Below are 17,672 nucleotides of genomic sequence, written 5' to 3'. Positions count from 1 at the left end.
AATGTATATTGTTGCCTTCAATACTGGTATTTCATTGATGATCTGTCCATTTAGACGTCCATCATTCAGAGCCTTAAAAGGCTGCCATATTAAAACAAAAAGTAGAGCCATCATAACACACAAATGCACTTGCAGAGTACTCATGAAAGCAGCAGCTACTATCCCAGTACATCAGCAAGTACAGCACAATATTCAGTGATTAGTTCTCTGCTGGTCAACCTATCGAAAGTCAAATCGATTGTAATTCGCCTGCTTCTTCCTGCCATTTGCCATCTAACAGCAAAGTTAATGTAGTGTAATTTCTCCAGATAGCATTAATAACATTAACATGTGTGGTAAACTATAAAGTGTTCATTCTGCCCTACTCCTGGTAATTATAAAATCCAAGAATATATTAAAGGTGCTCGGGCAAATAGTGGTAGTTTAACATAACTATTAGTGGTAGTGTAGTGGTACAGCTGAGTGAGCCATGGTTTTTAATGATGATAACAGAGAGCAGTGTCCAGTCATTTTACTATACACTCACCACGCGTCATGTTCACAAAACTTCTGCCTCAACTATTACGTGGGAGTCCTGTTTTGGTTTTCCCATTTTATTTATGCATTGAATTCTATCAAATTCTTTGTGGCCATCTTACCTTAGCTTCTGAGAGCTGTCACAAGTGTCAAGTGCTTTTATTGAAAAAATTAACATGTAGTGTCCTCTTAATATTTTTTCTGATTTATATTCTTTAGTTTGCCATGGGTTACTAAAGCTCTAATCTTTTAAAATATGGATTAATGAATCAAACTGTAAAACGTTCTCCAACAGATGAAAAAACAAACAGCAACTTCAGTGAGACCAATCTCTTGTTTATGTAACAATAGTAACATAATTCTTCTGTCACACTTTCGACTTTATATCAAATACGCACCCCACAAAGGCAAAGATCAAAAGTTTGAGAGAAGAGGCTTTCACCGCACAATGTGAATGCTCCTTTTCATTACACAATGTTCTTCACTACAAACAAATATGTGGCATATTCATCAGTATGTTAATTGCAGAAAGCAGACCTGTCACCACAGTTAAAGGCCTGTGGTGGGCTACAACTCAAAACTGTTCTACAAAAGACGTCTACTATACAAATTATTATTATTTGTATTAAGTGCAAGTCTCAAAACTGATATGAACAGGGATTGATTTTAATCCCTTTAGAAACCACAACAAAAACATCCTATAACTAACATAGTTCTATAGTTTAACAAGTGCTAACTAACTAAACTTAAAAATCTCAACACAATTTCTTCCATTATGTAGCTTTTTCTCCATTCAATACTTGGTTTTATTTACATGTTGAAGTTATCACTAACCGACAGCTTGACCAGCCAGGAACCAAAACCCTGCTGCAACAGGTATGCCCTCAACACGTTCTTGGCCTCCTGGTACGGCTTCGCCATCCTCTTTAATGGCAAAACAACAGTAAATAATAGAGGTAATAGAATTACCAGACATTTTTAATGTTTATAGGAGATTTAAAGGTTACCTTTGCTTCTCTGTAGGAGATTGTGGTCAGAAGGTCCTTCCTCTGTGCCTCTTTGGCCACCAGCTTGAAGCGGTGCAGCATTGCTGCTTTGCAAAGACGGCTTGCCAGAGCAGAGCCACTCTTAAAAGGAGATCTACAACAACATATTGTAACATATAGTGTTAGAAAATATCTGCCAAGTAAACAGACAATGCTAGAAACAAATAAGAGCAATTAAATCTGGCTTAGTTCATCAATTAAGAAACTGAAATTAACTAAAAACACAGTGGCTGTATTGTTAAGACTCTTACTTTATATTAATAAACACGCAAATTAATTACCCCGACCCTTAAATTAAAGCTGACAGTTATTTTATTTTAAATCCACTGTGGTGACAGGCAGAGCCTCACTGATAAAATTGTGTCAAATAGTTATGGAGCTAATTGTATGACACCATAATGCCAAATTCCAGCCCAGTCATCCTTACTCCTCGACCGTTTTGCCGTCCAGACCATCCACAACCTCTAGTGAACCATCTCCTTCACTCCAGTTGATACCGTAAGTCATGTGGCCACTGTCGGAGATATTATTAGTAGCCACAGATGGCACTAGACTGATGTGGGGCCTCATCATGCAGTAGAACATAGGCAGTTGAGATGTGATCCCCTCCACGCGCTGGTTCACAGAGATCTCCATGCCACGGATATCACTGCAGCTGGAATCACCTGTAAGATTTAACAGTCTGACCTGTGCACAACCTTCTGATTATGGAATAATATTACTATTATCATCATCATTCCTTCATTCTGTCATTTATTTGTGGGATTTTAGCTTTTGCCTCCTTGTAGAAGCATACCATGTTAGACCTTTCTGTCTTCATTCTTCATGCTTTTATGTTAAAAAATGACACGTCATTTAATAATATAAACATGGTAGGAAAAATGCACAAAGAAAGAATTAAATTCAAAAATCATACACAGTTATAAATAAAGATATTGATTATGAGAAGAATACCTAGTTTGCTATATTTTTACATACATCAAACAACCAATTTTGGACTTTCCCTTCATCATCAATTGGACAAATGCAGGTCATAGAGTCATTACGATTATGAAAAAAGGAGAGGTCACAGTCAGATGGAAAAATTTAATATAACACAAATGTCCTTTATAAAATCTATCATGGAAACTTGAGTAGGATATTTCATAATTAGATGATATATGTTGGGGAATTTATTGGCTGGTTGTGATATCTGTGTATGACCAACCACCATTAAAAAGAAAAAACAAAACAAAACAAAAAAAAAAAGAACACCTTTCTGTTTACAGAACACAATGACTGGTGGCCACATGTGACAACTTGTGGTTTTAACCTTGTGAGCCGTCAGCATGTGAAAAAAGTAATGCCTGTTTAGATCGACGGGTGTCAATAAGTTCAGAGTGTCCTTATATCCAATCAATGACAAAATTCAAACTGACAGGGGAATGTAATGTTGTGGTTGGTTTAAGCTTCACTACAATCAACAACCAAAAATAAACACCAACACGAGTTCAAGACGTCCAGGATTCTGCACCATTACCCTAGCTATACTACCTCACCTGAAATGATTCTGCTATTGTAATTCTAGTTCTGTTTTTTGAACGCCATCCCTGATTAGCCTAGCCCAAGAAGAATGATTTGACTTATTCACTTGCCTATAAGGATGCTCTGGACATAGACTGGCTCGATAAAGTGGCTGAGCAAGGCTCCCTGGTATCCTAGCACTTGCCACTGAGTGATCTTGTCAGCGGTGGACATGCTGACCACCTTTGATGCAGACTGATCGAAGGCTGACGAGAAAACTGAGAACACCTTTGAAAAGAAACAAATCGAGTTGTAGTTAGTTATTAAGGTAAAAGCTGCACAAGCCACACTAAATCCCCCATATAAGACAACGTAACAGTACAATACCTTGCCCTCCACTGACAGATGTAGGCTGATCTCGCTGTTGACTTGCCATGCCGAAATGGAAAGCGGGTTCAGACGTCTGGATATAAAGCACTCAGCTGAAGCACTTGAAACCTTTCCATTTGTAAAAACGTTATGCTTCCATACACAGGTTGACACTAATCCTCCTGATATTACTTCTAATATTTGGTTGCTATTACTTTAATTACAAAATTATAAATAAACTATACAATAACAGGACAGATTTCTCCAGTTAAAAGGGTTGAAGCTGGTAATGAAGCACTCACAGCTTGGAAGGGATCTGGGCTGCACCCTTTGGGAGCTGGTTCACATAAAGGTGAAGGGTGATCCCGCTCTTGAGAGAGAGGAGGCTGCTGCCACTGTTCTGGTGGAAGATTGACCTGTCTGTCAGATTGGCTGTTTTGCTGAAGAACATCAGCAGGTGTCGGTACAAAAACCTGACAACACAAGTGGAACAGTTCATTTTAATATTATCATTTCCAAAATATGTGCAGTCTTTGATAAGACAACTCCAGGTGGAGAAGGACAGTATTACAAGACAATAAGCCATCATGTCTTCATCTATTAAATAACCCAGAGAAACAATGCATATCCATTATTATTAATATTCTATTAATATCCGTTTGTGAATTCACATTCGCACTAAACTTCCATAGTTTATCTATATAAATGACCACATCTGGTCTATATTTTCAAAATGTCTTTATATAGTATGTATCCATTGTATTTAAGTAAATAATAGTAATAATTTTTAATCTAGGTTCCTAGTGCATTAATTAATTCATTAATTGATTAACGGTGAGACTTGCCTGCATTTGACACATAGTTACAGTATATAGTGGTGCAGGCATCAGGGGAAGATGCACCCACATGCAAACTCAGTCATTCTTAGACATATGTAGGCTACTGTGGTCTGCAAATGTGCTGAAGAACATTTACTTGTACCACTAGCAGAAGGTACAAATTCAACAAATGTGTCATTTGTGTGACCACATTTTATGAAAGGTATTTGAAGGTGTTGATGTTGGGGGGACGGAAATAAAATACGTTTATATTTGCCAAGTGTTTTATAAAAATGTGATTTCCACAACAGTGACTTAGATAATAAGGTGAAAATATGTTTCTACAACTGATATTTCAAAATATAATGTAACCTCATTAGAGACCTCCTGGCGGTTACAACTGCATGCGAATCATGCAGAACTCGCCCACTTGAGGCATTTTCTTTTGTATTGTAGTTTCCAGTGCCAAGTGCAACCACCTCACATCCACTGGCTAGAGGGAGAGAGAGAAAATACAGACAGGAGTAAATACAAAGTATGTAGCCAGCTAAAGTTATGATATGATAAGATATGTGCTTTTCATTGTTATGACCCTAGAAATACAGCGTAACACCCAACAGAAATATATATACATATATATCTCAAATCATATATTTCACAGATAAAGTTTTGTTTATGATAAATTAAGTCATCTGATAACGACATTATGTTGAGAGACACATTAAGTAAATGTCTATGCAATACACTGTCTAGGGAAGCCAAGCACGCACAAAGGTAATGTTAGATGTAACTACCTAACTAAGCTTCAGGGAACATTACAGGCAATCTCATTTGCTTGTAAGAGCCAACTCACAAGTCTGCATGATGAATGCTGCTGTGGTGCCTGCACACGCAGAGAACTCTGGGTGAATGCTCATCAGCTTAGTAAGCTGATCCCTGACAGCGTGTAGAATCTGGAGGTTGACAGAATTCTTCCTTTCTGAACAGCAAGAAAAGAAAAAAGAAAAATTCTCAAAGCCAGAGGAGCTTGTTGAAAAGGGAGATGTTCCACTGTACAATATTTCCTGCACTTCCTGTTTTTACTTTACACATCTGACCTAGTTATTGCATACTGTGTTTCCATGCAGGTTTGTTGACATAAGAATGAACATTATCATTTTGGCCACTCGTCCTGCTACGTCCTCCTGTGTCGCCTCTGTGTGGGCAAACAACACCACAATCCAGCGAGTGGAGAAGTTATAGCGCATTCAACACATACAAATACAACAGTAGTCAAACTTAGCTCGGTTCTTTCCCCTCACACAAGGAGAACAGGCCTTATGTTTTCAGTTACCCATCTAGCTAATATGCACTACTGTAACTTTGACAGCAGACTGAAAACGCAACTGAGTAAGTGAGTTTTCAGAGTTTCTGTGCGGAGGGTTTCATTCTGTGACGAGGAGGTGCCAAGGCACTGACTGTACAAATCACAGATCACTAATGTTTCAGAAGATCATCAAATGGTCTTTTTTCTTACTATACTGCAAGAAGAGCAGTGTGAGAGAATCTTATAGAAATCCAGAGTTACCACGAACAGCTCTCCGAGGATGGATGTCAGATATGGAGAGTTCCTCTTTTACTGGCAGTGGTGGAGGGACATCTAAGGGAAAAAAAACACAGTCATGGAAAGTAATAAAGGTAAGTGGTGCCTTATAAGATACTACCTGTCAGCGTTGACCGTTTTGAATAACCATCAGAAATAATGTCTATCCGGTACTTCCTGTAATTTGAATGTCAACAAACCTGATGGCTCAGGGAGGAAAGACTTCAGATTTCCCAAGGTGGGTAAAAGGTCTTGAAGAGAAAGCTCTGCCGCTTTTAACCGAGCATCCTTTTTGGTTGTTCCCATGCCAGTCTTGTACTTGACTCCATCAATCACCACACAAAAGGCAAAATAAAGCCCTGGTGTGTCACCTGACAAAGAGATGAGAAATTGATTACAACCAAATCCTCATCTTTAGCTGTCCAGCCTTCTCTCAGCCACTACAGGTCTTTAGCAGGTGAAATGTTTACATTGATGTCTCCCTGCGCTTTAGGAATGTGTTAGGGGCTTTTCATCATTGTAACATTTGATAAAAATCCATTTAATTCATTCATTCAAAAATGATATTTTATTTATAAGAAATTGGGCTACCTGTGGTCACTGTCTCCCTTATTTCCAGGTGGAACTGCAAAGTCTGGGCGAGCTGATGTAGCAAAGAGACGGCATGCGTCTCGCCTCGCATGTATTTCTCAATCAATATTTTAGGTGAGGTTTTTGGTTTGACAGCAGGGCCTTTAGGTGGGGAAAGAAGGAAAAGGGCCAGATTAAATAGGTGTCTGTTAGGTAGTAGACAAAAGCAAAACATTAAGTGAATTCTGTATTCTTAAAGTTGTTATATGGATTAGTTTGGTACATTAACTCTGGTGATAAAGGTTGCTGATAGTTTAAGCTAATGCAAACTAAAATTCTCAAACTCACCAGGATTGTATGTACTTTTTACTTGTTGGACCAAAGCTTCTTTGATATAATCAGTTGACACAGACAGGGTAGACTGAGGTTCGTATGATTCAGTCAGTCCTGGTGTTGCAGGACCATTTTTCATTAGAATTTGTGCAAAGCCGGCTCCTCTGGAGCCTCGAAATGATCCACCGACTGGAATCATCCTGAACGCTGTCACAAAGAACAGAAGAACATCAAACTTCACAGAAGACCATCAAACTGTAAGGTTACTGTATGTTTAACATAGGTTTCCAATACTTCTAATTGTAGCATCCAGTGGCTAACCTCATCTGATCAGCTTTAACCACTCTGGTTAAGAAACAAAACTACTTCATAATACAAACAAGTGTTCCTGATGTGAATACTGTAGGCTTGAGCTGTTTACAAAATCAAAATACTCCAAATCACGACAATTTCTGTGTTTTAGCTCACATTTAATTCATGTTAGCGCTAGCTAGTAAAGTGAGTTCAATAATGTGGTAGTTACAGATACAGTATGTAAGTTATGTAAGACAAAAGTCTTAAACTAAATCATTGCTCCCAAACTTATCTTTAGGCGTTTAAGTGTTTACTTATTGTAATTTCAGATGAAGTCTACCTGAAGCACCGAGCAGAGCCTGAGGGAGCGGGGTGCTGCAGGACAGTCTCATGCTAGCGCTAGCTTAACTTGCACCTTTAAAGGAGGAATTTACTATGATGAGTGTCACAGTTCCTGCGTTTACGTTACCAAAAGTCCCTAAATTTCTAATACGCCATGTGGAGTCGAGTGAATGCAGCAATTTACTTCAGTCAGAGTGGAAATTTTTGAGTTATTGCTTCTTTTGATTGTTAAGTTAAGGTTAGCTTAGCGCATAGCCTAGCTACCTGAGCTAGACGCCTAACGCAAGTTCTAAACTTTAAAATCCCTGCGTATGGAAGCATTAAAAAAATAAACAATAAAAACGTATTCTAACATATACTGTCAGCTGAATTAACGTTTGAAACAGGATGGACTCTTACCGTTTAGGTGAAGCTTGTGTTACACAGGTGTGTGAAACGCAGAGGTCGTTTGATTGACAGCGACCACAGATCGTTTATTGGGCACAGTGAACCACACGGTTTGGAAATTTGGAAAAACTACAAGTTACATGTTAACCCTCTGCCAAAACACACACACACACACACACACACACACACAGGTGGAGCAATTACACCAATGTAATACTGAAATGAGAGTGAAAACTTGCCTAAAAAGTATTTAACTACAGTGCTACTTGAAAATCTTTCCTCAAGTAAAAGCCACACCAATGTCCAGGCCTTGTTAGGCAGAAGATTCAATCAAATCGTTGCCTCAAAAACTTTATTTCTTCAGAATATAATTTAAACATTATTAAAATTTACACCAAACATCTCGACTACTGTCATGTTACAGCCCAGGGGGTTCCCTGATGTTGAGATGCTGCTAATCTCCATCTTTAGTAAATGTCAGGGGATATTTAAAACAACTAAAGATGACATTTTGTTCTTATCTTATATTATCTAAGAAAAGAAAAAGTCATCCACTAAAAGTGTATGATTCTTGTACAAAGCTGCGGCCTAAATATTCGCTTGAAGATAACAACAGAAATGTGACACTACTCAGATGGTGACAGGTTCTAGTTTGTTCCAGTGAAACTAAGTGCAAGTGGTGAAACCTTTAAATGAGTGGTGATTGCAAAGGGGCTTCCTTTCTCATAACCATCCCCCCGCTGACGTGCTGCCTGTTGTGATATATTGGTACACGGGAAGCTTCCTCCTCCTCTCAGACTCACATCTGCTGACGGCAGATATCACACTCCTACTCCCACTGTCTGCAGGCTCTCATACATCCTCACTAAATAAAGATGATCACTCAGGTGTCCTTTGCTGCACAGGAATTTCCCTACATCCGGATGGCTTGTGTGCACTAGCCTGTTTTGTCACCTCTTGCTAATGTTTTGGGGGTTTTCACACTCTCCTGCTTTGTTATTTATAGAGGATGCTTAGTTTCAGATAAAAAAAAATGAGAAAAACGACAAGTCACGGGACACTTGGCCTAGTATTGTCACTGTAGCAACACCAGACTCAATATCCGGCTGTGGGGATGATTGTATTTGGTTCTGTTGACATCACGGACTGACAAAGCTAGTAATCCTAAATGAACAGTAGCATTTACTGCCTGAAGGCAATAAAGTGAAATAACAATTGTATCCTGACCTAGTGCCCTGCTAACCTGGATACTTGCATTTTCATTGTTCATTTCGAGTTAAGTAGATGACTAATATTTATGTCTGATCTGGGTCATGCCTGTTGGCACTGAAGAGCTGAACTGGTACATCCACAAAAACAAAACGTTATATTTTTCTATACATCCCTTATTCCCACTTATAAAAACATAAAGCCCAGTCATGTTTTCTCAATTTTTCTTTCATTTCATTCAGTATCATACACCCGTGTGAGCAAACGTGTGGGCAGTGCAGAGTTTCTTTTCTTGTTTCTCACTGCAGGGGCACTGGAGAGGGGTCACTTTCTTGTTTGTATTATGTATAAAAAGAAATGTGATTATATTTGGTGCTCAATTGAAACTTAGACTTATTTTAAACACATTATTTCATATTGAAACTACTAGTTTGATTGTTGCTCTGAGTTTGATAATAAAATAGATTCCACTGTCACGCTTGAATTGTATAAATGAAGTCATTGCCAGTTGTTGGCTATTCTACCTTAGTGTAAAGGGTAAAAGCTGTGTGTTTAAACTAAAGCCGATACTAAAAACTTAAACTGTTTGTTGACACCATAACGTTGCCAGGAAACCAGCAGATGCTTCAGTTCCTGCATCCAGAAATACTCACATGCATGAGCCACAGTAAAACTGCAATATCTCATTTTTACACTGTGGTTTTGAGTATGTTTTGTACATACAGTGTGTATCTTGTTCTTCTAATTGCTGTCTACCATTAGCAATATGGCAGTGTAACCTCAGTGAAGCAGGTCTGAGGTGATGCCTGTGGTTAGGTACTTTGCTTGGGTAATGGCAATTGCCAGAATTGAAACTTTTCATGTGTCAAGGGTCGTTATGGAAGGCTATTGGTGTCTGTGGTTTCAATTCACCCCCTTGAATCCATGAAGTGCCCTCATCGGGGACAGCGATTAGCAATTACAAGAACGTAAAAGTAAAATGGAACAAGCAGCCTACAGTCAGTAGCTGTGAAGGTCACCACAGGAACACTTATGGTTTTACACCCCCGCAGCATCTAGGGACAAAGTTTGAATTTACTTCTCTAATCAGTCACACTTGAAAAGGGAAAGGACGTGGTCTGAAATGACTTTGTATGCTCCATCCTCCTGTTAATCTTCCCATGAACCACTAAGATAAAGGAAAAACTATGAGTCACTCATTTGTGAGTGTGCGGCCTCAACCACAACCCAGTTTTCCCATTAATGCAGCTGGAAGAGAAACAGCTTAGTGTTTGTCTTTCTTCTCATTTGAGGGAAAATCCTTCCCACAGAGACCGTTTATGTTGTAGATTACAACCTCATCCTTCATCTTTCAAAATTTCTTCTGTTCAGTTTGAATTTGCATGGTTGCAGAAACACATATAGCTGCTACTGGAGAGAACACCTATGTTTCCACAGCACAATCTTTGTAAGGGACATATGTACATAAACAATGAAGGCGTAATCACTCAGAGAAATTAGAAAATTTGATCTATCTTTTCACCACGGAAAAATCACAACAGCCTCGATCGGAAATGAAAACCTCAACACTGAAAATATTTTCTGTTATTAATAACTTTGTGCATATCTGCATCCTCTCACTGGTTTGGAAAAGCTGAACCCCAACAGAAAGCCATTAAAGGCAGCGGAAATTCCCCGACTGAGTGAGATTGTCCGGACCACGCCATCTAATCGAACTCAGACATTCATTTCAATATGTTCATTGTCAAAAATAAGACCAATGTTTAGAATAAATTAATATTTAAAAAGCACTAGACTGAAGAATGAGAGCGACACATAAGAGGTCATATCACACAGGAGCCGATGTAATTTGGAGATAACCACAAACACTTGCACATGCATGGTTAATATGTAAATGAATCTTCCATGGTGGGAGTCTTCTTTTAGCTTCCACCCACAACAATAATTATGTCATTAGACTAATAATGGGATTTCTAGAATGACATTTAACAAACACTACCAAAAAAGTTAATCTACCTAATCTCATGCTTGGGACTGGCCTCTTTGATCCATTATCCACAGCTCAGCTGCCACTGATGGCGATTTCTTTTTTGACACAAGAGGGCAGTGTAACAGTGGAGATAAAGCAAAGGTCTGTGGACCCAACTCAACATGTCCTGACATCATGTGGGTAAAATAAGAGGAAGTTTGCACTGTCACATATTGGTGGGTAGTGACTATGACCTTCGTGATATGTCAGTGGATGTGTCACCAAGGATGATATCAGCTAATATTTTCATTGTTCACCACATTCTCAAATGCCACCAACACATAACACGTAAGACATATTTATAAATCTAAGTTAGGTTTCTGTTAAACAATGTAAAGACATGTTAATTCCCACTGAGGAACTGTTTTTGATTCTAATACACCATTGACAGTATTCACTGTAGATATTATCCTGTTATGTGAATGCAGTCCGGGCCTGGCTCTGAACATAAGTGAACATTGTAAACCAAGTTTCAAGTTTATTGTTGAAGAAATAGATCTACCTCTATAGGCTTAAACGTATGATGCACACATAGGCACATTTCTTTACGAGCATGATATACACACATAGGCTGCAAAGAGCTGCACTAAACACTTTACTGCACAGACTTGTCCCAGACCATCAGAAATCAGAAGCTAACACCCCATGGCTAACCCATGTTTGGTCTGACAGCACTCGACCATTGATAAATAACAGCAGCTCGTCTTTATCCTGCTGGTGCAGTCGCATTCAGCTGCAGCTCTCCATTGCGTCTCCACAGCCAAGATTGAATCTTCCCCATTCATTAGACTAAGTGGATGAGGCTCTCTAATAGGGGCTCCCTTCCCCTCAATAATTGCCGTTGATTGGCGTAAATTAGACCCTAGTTGCCAGACGAGTGATTCTCGACGACGATAATCCGATTCCCAACTCAAACTAATAGGATTTTAACTCTGGCTTTGGCCTAATGTCCGTCTGCAAACCCTGGCTATGGCCCTATGCCCCATCTAGTCGACGTCCTCTGGATCATATCTGGGCCTGGCCAAGCTGAAGCTGCAGTGGTGTTTGGATTTGGCAGGGTTGGGGGTCAGGTCATTGCAGTCCTTTCGTCCCATGTTCTCAATGACTAATCCCCTGCATGACATTCTTGGCATCAATTGGTCATTCATGCGTGTTACTTACATCATCAAGGGAACATGTGTGTGATTGAGACTGGAGTCTGTTGGAGCACGGAGCGGATGTTGGACGTCCTTGGTTCACATGTAGCTCAAGTTGAAACTGAAAAAGACCTAAGAGAGCGCTGATTTTTGAGAGACAGCCTGGACATAACTCAGACTTGGCAAACAGACACTTCTGTCCCAGAAGCTCGTGTTTTGTTCCAGAGTCAGTGATCTCCCATGGCAGAATACACAGCTGACATTAATGATTGTGGCTACTTTGCCTAAACTCTGTTTCAACATAATAAAAAGCTTACAGTACGTCACATTACCAGTAATATTAGCTTACTAAATGTTTGGGAAACAGCCTATTAAATATGTATGTGCCAACCATTTGCAGCATTCTCACACAAGGCGGACGCAGACAGTAAATGAGGAGATTTATGAATTGTGCCAATCCAGTTATTGTTTCTTTGAAAAATACAGAAATATAAAATGTAATACTACTTGGAGTTGACATTAATCACAATTACTACAAGGCCTTTACCATTTAAGACGTGTCAAATAGCACCATTGGCTTCTTTTTTTCAGTGCTTTGTGGTACGTGGTAAGTAATATGGAACTGAAAAGATATAGAAACACCACCCACACCAACCTATATAAGTATATATATATACCCTCCTCATCATCATGAAGTCTATAAGAGGTGCACACTAAATGTTCTTTTGTCATTCAGTTGATAAGGGGACGGTGCTACTACTAAGGCCCGAGGACTAATGAATCTCCACTCCATTACAGCTGAATCGGACAGATTGCTCTCCCGGAGAAATGAATTGAGTTTTTTGTATTTGTGAGATCATTCTCCCTCCATTAACTGCTCTTTATCCCGTCTCTTCATCACAGGCAAATCAGGTTAGGCAGCCATGATTAGCTGGGGTGGCCTCCCTTTTTAAAAGGTAATTGGGTTTGGCGGCTCAGCTGATAGTGCCATTAGGACCAATAAAGGCTGGGCTTGGCTCATCGAGTGAAACAGATTCTTCAGCAGCAGATGGCAGACGGAGGGAGAGGGCTCTGATGCATTGAGCCCAAAAACAAAGTTTGTGTAACCAAAGTAGTTTGGGGGCATCCTCTCTCAGCTTATTCCCACCACTGCCTTCCCCCGACCAGCCCATATTATTTTTGTCTCTTCATGGCGGTGATGTTGACATTTTCAAAGGGAGGAAATGATGGCTTTTAATATGCTGAGCACTGATTACAAAATGATTTGGCCATTAGAATGTGGCATTTTTTATTAGGACAATTAATCATTCTCACAGAAATGGTGTAGCTGGGGCTATGATGTCATCAAGGAGTACTGAAGATGGCTAGGACTAATGCTTTCTGGGTAATCACTACTCTGCTGTTAGAATGGCAATGTGGAAATGATACTTCTTCAGATTACAGTAAAATTCACTTCAACACTGGACTGTACCTTAAACTGTTTGTGTGTAAAAACAGTAATCAGCGGTTGATGAAGATCGAACATGTTGAACGGAGACACACAGTGCAAGCAACAATCGATCTCCCCCAACTGTATCTTCTCCTGTCATCTCGACTAAAGGAAAGGTGAACTTGCCAATTCCGAGAAATCCCGCAAAGCCCCAGATAACCTTACTGCATCTGGGGCTCCGTCCTATAGGAAAAGGTGCATTAGTGGTGACAGGAGGTCCTGTGGGGATTGGTGCGGATGGGAGATTTAGACGGCCCGAGGTGGGCTTGTGTATTATGTGGCTGGCCATTGCTGTGACTGTCTCGCTCTTATCTCTTCCACTGAGGGGGTCTGATCCCCACTACTTCTCTTATCTGCGGTTGAGACTTAATTTCTCCCTCTTTTCTTCCCGGAATCATCCCAGTTTAGTGAACTGTGGCATTGGCAATGGGAAAGGTGACTCTTTAGCCTTTTTTTTCCTATTTCAACCAACTGCAAACTTCGTGTAAAGAAGCCATCTTTTCAGTATCATCAAATCATTTGTGGGATTTGATTTCAAGACATGCTATTGTACAGTACATTTATAATATAATCAGTTGGGTTTCTGCTGACCTTCTCAACCCTCAACATTTTTATAATTCGCTGCAAAATAAAACAAATACAGTTAATGGAAGGTCACTGACTATTTTTCTTTGCTGACGTGTATCCAGAGCCACTAAAGTATTTTGACAGAGGACAAGAACAACACAGGTAAATATATTAGAAATACAGTGATCTATTTTGCTTCTGTATGTCTGTTTCTGTGTCTGGACACACTCTGTGATGTATTGCTGAACTATAACCAGAGGGTTGTGGTAGATTTTCACCTGAGAGCTGCACATTTGTAGCCCTCCTAAATAAAACATTGTGTCGCCAGGCGCCGGTAAGTGTCCCTAAAAGAGCACAGGGAGGAAGGGCGAGGGTAAAAAGCGTCCAGGTTAAGTTGTTTGAAAGGCCTCGGGTATTAAGAGGCATTTTACACTTAAGAAGTTGGTTTCGCTGGGTTTTCTGTTTCCCCTCTTATTGATTGATGCTCAACTATCAATGCATAATAGAAAAGCACTCAGAGCAAATGCAGGGTTATGGCCTTGGGAGGGAGTCGGCAGACGAGACTGCAGTACCCCCCCACTCCAATGCCATTATTGGCCCATAAAGGATCCCTCGGGAAGGCCACGGTGTTCAGATCAGCACACACCAAATACCCAATTAAAAAAGGCTTTAAATTCCCTCCTCTTTCCTGGGCAAAAATCAATCTGAATTCAATCTATTCGGCTAGGATTCCGACAGAGCAGGTAATTGCCCATAATCGGCCAGCTAGGTGACAACAGCTTAAAGGGGAGACACTAATACAATCAGGTATTTGCTTTCAATGCTCGTCCTGAGCCCAGGCCTCAGCTGTCGAAAAACAGGTAGAGTGCAGTTTATGTAGCCATCAGACAAAAGGCGTATATAAAGTTACACAAGTCTTCTATTGTGTGACGCTCAACAGCTGATAAAGAGATTCTGTAAAGTACTGCAGGAATGATACTTCCTCAATGACCCGTCATAAAGCTGCAGTAAATGTATTCAGTGATCATCTTCAAAAATAGCCTGTCAAAGAACAGGAAATGGAATAGCGCTCTTATCCTTACGTAAGATGCTCTCGTTGTCAACACATATTATTAGCATAATTTGCACAATCCTCAAAGTCGTGTCAGAATTATTTAAATGAAATTCTACACTCCTGCTAAAGACATGACATACTTAATGGTAGCATTAGATAAGTAGGTTACTTAATGGGAGTGTATTGCTTTATGGTACATGGCCCCACCCAACCAACCTGAATGGATGTTTTTCCACTGCCTAATGCATGTGCTTGTAAGCGGCCTTAATGTTTTTTTCTTTTACTCTCATACAACTCTCTGGGTTATGATTTACCATCTTCCAGGTGCTTGACAGGTTGCATATGTTAATTAAAGCAGACAGGACTGCTGCAGCGAGTTAACTTTTTGAACACAAGAAGACAAGAAGGCGATAAAAAACTTTGTACTATTAATAACTTCAGTCCAGCCCAGGAATTATTTATATTACAATGTGAATATATTTTGGCACCAACCAAAATAATAAAACAAACAGACACAGTAAAACTGTCAAAGTCCTTTAGAATAAGGCCTCCACTTTCTTCAGGTGTCAAGGAAGGTGGTCATGAAGGTTCCCCACATATGGTTCTATTTGACCTTTTAAAAACTAGCAATGCAATATTTAAAAATATTAATCTTTCATAGTTGAATTAATTGTTAATTCATGTTGTTTTTTGTGAAATTTCTTTAAAAAATTCTTAAAAATACAAAAATACAGTAAAGGAAAAAGATAATAATAACAACAAAAGAGACAAGAATGTTACAAGTAAGCTGGAAATGCTTTTGATTTTGTTTTGAGCTGAGCAGAACCCTGCTGGCTTTAACTCTAGTTTGCCCGGCTGGTAACATGATGTCCAGGGGTCGGAAGGGGTCAAAGGTTTAGCAGCAGAAGGCTACGATTAATGGATCTCTCAATAAAACGGGAGCTAATATTACCAACTCTCTCTCCCTTAGCCCGACTTTGCCAAAGTGGAGAGGGAATTCCTCGTAAGAGACAGCGCAGGCCAAACAGCTTGGCTCTTGAAATTACTTTCTATAATGGGTCCTGGCTTTGAAATGGAAGCGCACTTTTAATTGACCAATCAAAAGGAAACAAAGCAGCCAATCTTCAGACACGTAGCAGAAATCCAATAGAATTTGTTTCATTTCCTGCCCGAGCCATCGCGGTTTAAGACTGTTGCACAGTACATCAGTGCAGTTGATTATGAATATATCAAATAGCCAGCTGCTTCAAGAGCTTTTGACTTTGCTGCATTAATAAGCGCAAAGAAAATCAATGTCTTCTCTTTAGTAGTATCCCTTTGCTAAGGAATGACAAATGTGGAAATGAATTATTTAAACCTAATTTAATGGTAGTTTTTCTATTTCAGTTTCAATTTTCAGTCTATAAAGAAAATCACCTTCTACAGAATGAGAAAACATATAATAACATATAATTTCTACTAATAAGGTCTTCATACATATCCCTAAAAGTCACATTCAGCAGAAAAGCTCATACTGGTTACCATCAGTCATCATGATCCTGAACAGTTGCTCTCACTGATCATGAGTGACTGTGAGTGGCATCACTACTCAGCATCATTTGTCCATAAGGTGGCGTATCATGCTCTCGATTGTCAAAGCCCACAGAGATTCGTTTCTTTCTAACAGAGATTTCAGCTGTGAGCATGAATGACAAGCAACTTATACCATTTGGTGGATAGAGTTATCCAAAGGATGACTGGTGGTAGAAGTATTTGGATTCTTTACTTGGGGAGAAGCAGTAATCACATTCAGAGATGTGTTAAAATACTCCATCACAGCTCACAGCTCTAGATTTAAACTTAAAGTAAAGAACTTTAATCACACACTCAAGAATCAAAATCTAAAGAATGAATCAGGAGACAAGCAGCTTTTAATATTGCAGCGAGTCCATGTTGTGCTAGTTTAATCTGTATTAGTGCAGATACTTTTTAATTAAAATAGTTTTACTTTATTTCCAGCTATTTATAGTGTTACTTCTTATATACAACATTACAAAGAACTTTGTCTACTTTCCGAAATTCAAAAAATAAAATCACAAAAAGCGTCCATTTATTTTGAATGTGCCTTCAAATCACCATACAATGAATAATAAACCACCAAATGTGTACATCATGTATAATTACACCAAAGAAAACATATAATAATAATAATAATAGAAATATACTCTTTTACTTCCAACTACTGCAAACAGCTTCTACAGAATCATGAATTCCATACATTTTTTGGCAGCATGGGTGAGAAGCCCTTGAGCTAGAGCATGTCAGTACCATGCTGTACCAGTTCAAAACAGGGCCAAACTAAAGATACTGGTGGTTTCAGTGGAGGTTATTTTACTTTATTTAGTTGTAGCCTGTGTTGTAGTATTTGTGAGTACATTAGTACTTTAGA

General features: G+C 39.3%; 1 protein-coding gene across 1 annotated transcript; it reads right to left on the bottom strand.

Annotated features, from left to right (window-relative positions):
- Positions 1 to 883: 883 nt before the first annotated feature.
- adad1 (adenosine deaminase domain containing 1 (testis-specific)) lies at positions 884 to 7,844 on the bottom strand. Its single transcript, XM_026358080.1, has 13 exons — positions 7,773 to 7,844; positions 6,753 to 6,944; positions 6,426 to 6,566; positions 6,035 to 6,205; positions 5,820 to 5,891; positions 5,106 to 5,231; positions 4,625 to 4,745; positions 3,737 to 3,907; positions 3,453 to 3,528; positions 3,197 to 3,353; positions 1,990 to 2,227; positions 1,524 to 1,656; positions 884 to 1,440 (listed from the first exon to the last, which is right to left on the bottom strand). Exons 2-13 carry the CDS (start codon positions 6,934 to 6,936, stop codon positions 1,327 to 1,329), a joined length of 1,704 nt encoding a protein of 567 aa, XP_026213865.1. The 5' UTR covers positions 6,937 to 6,944; positions 7,773 to 7,844; the 3' UTR covers positions 884 to 1,326.
- Positions 7,845 to 17,672: the final 9,828 nt, after the last annotated feature.

Source organism: Anabas testudineus, chromosome 10, assembly GCF_900324465.2.
Source record: "Anabas testudineus chromosome 10, fAnaTes1.2, whole genome shotgun sequence".
NCBI classification, from domain to species: domain Eukaryota; kingdom Metazoa; phylum Chordata; class Actinopteri; order Anabantiformes; family Anabantidae; genus Anabas; species Anabas testudineus.
Note: the sequence above shows the minus strand (reverse complement) of the source record. Positions and strands in the feature narration are given on the sequence as shown.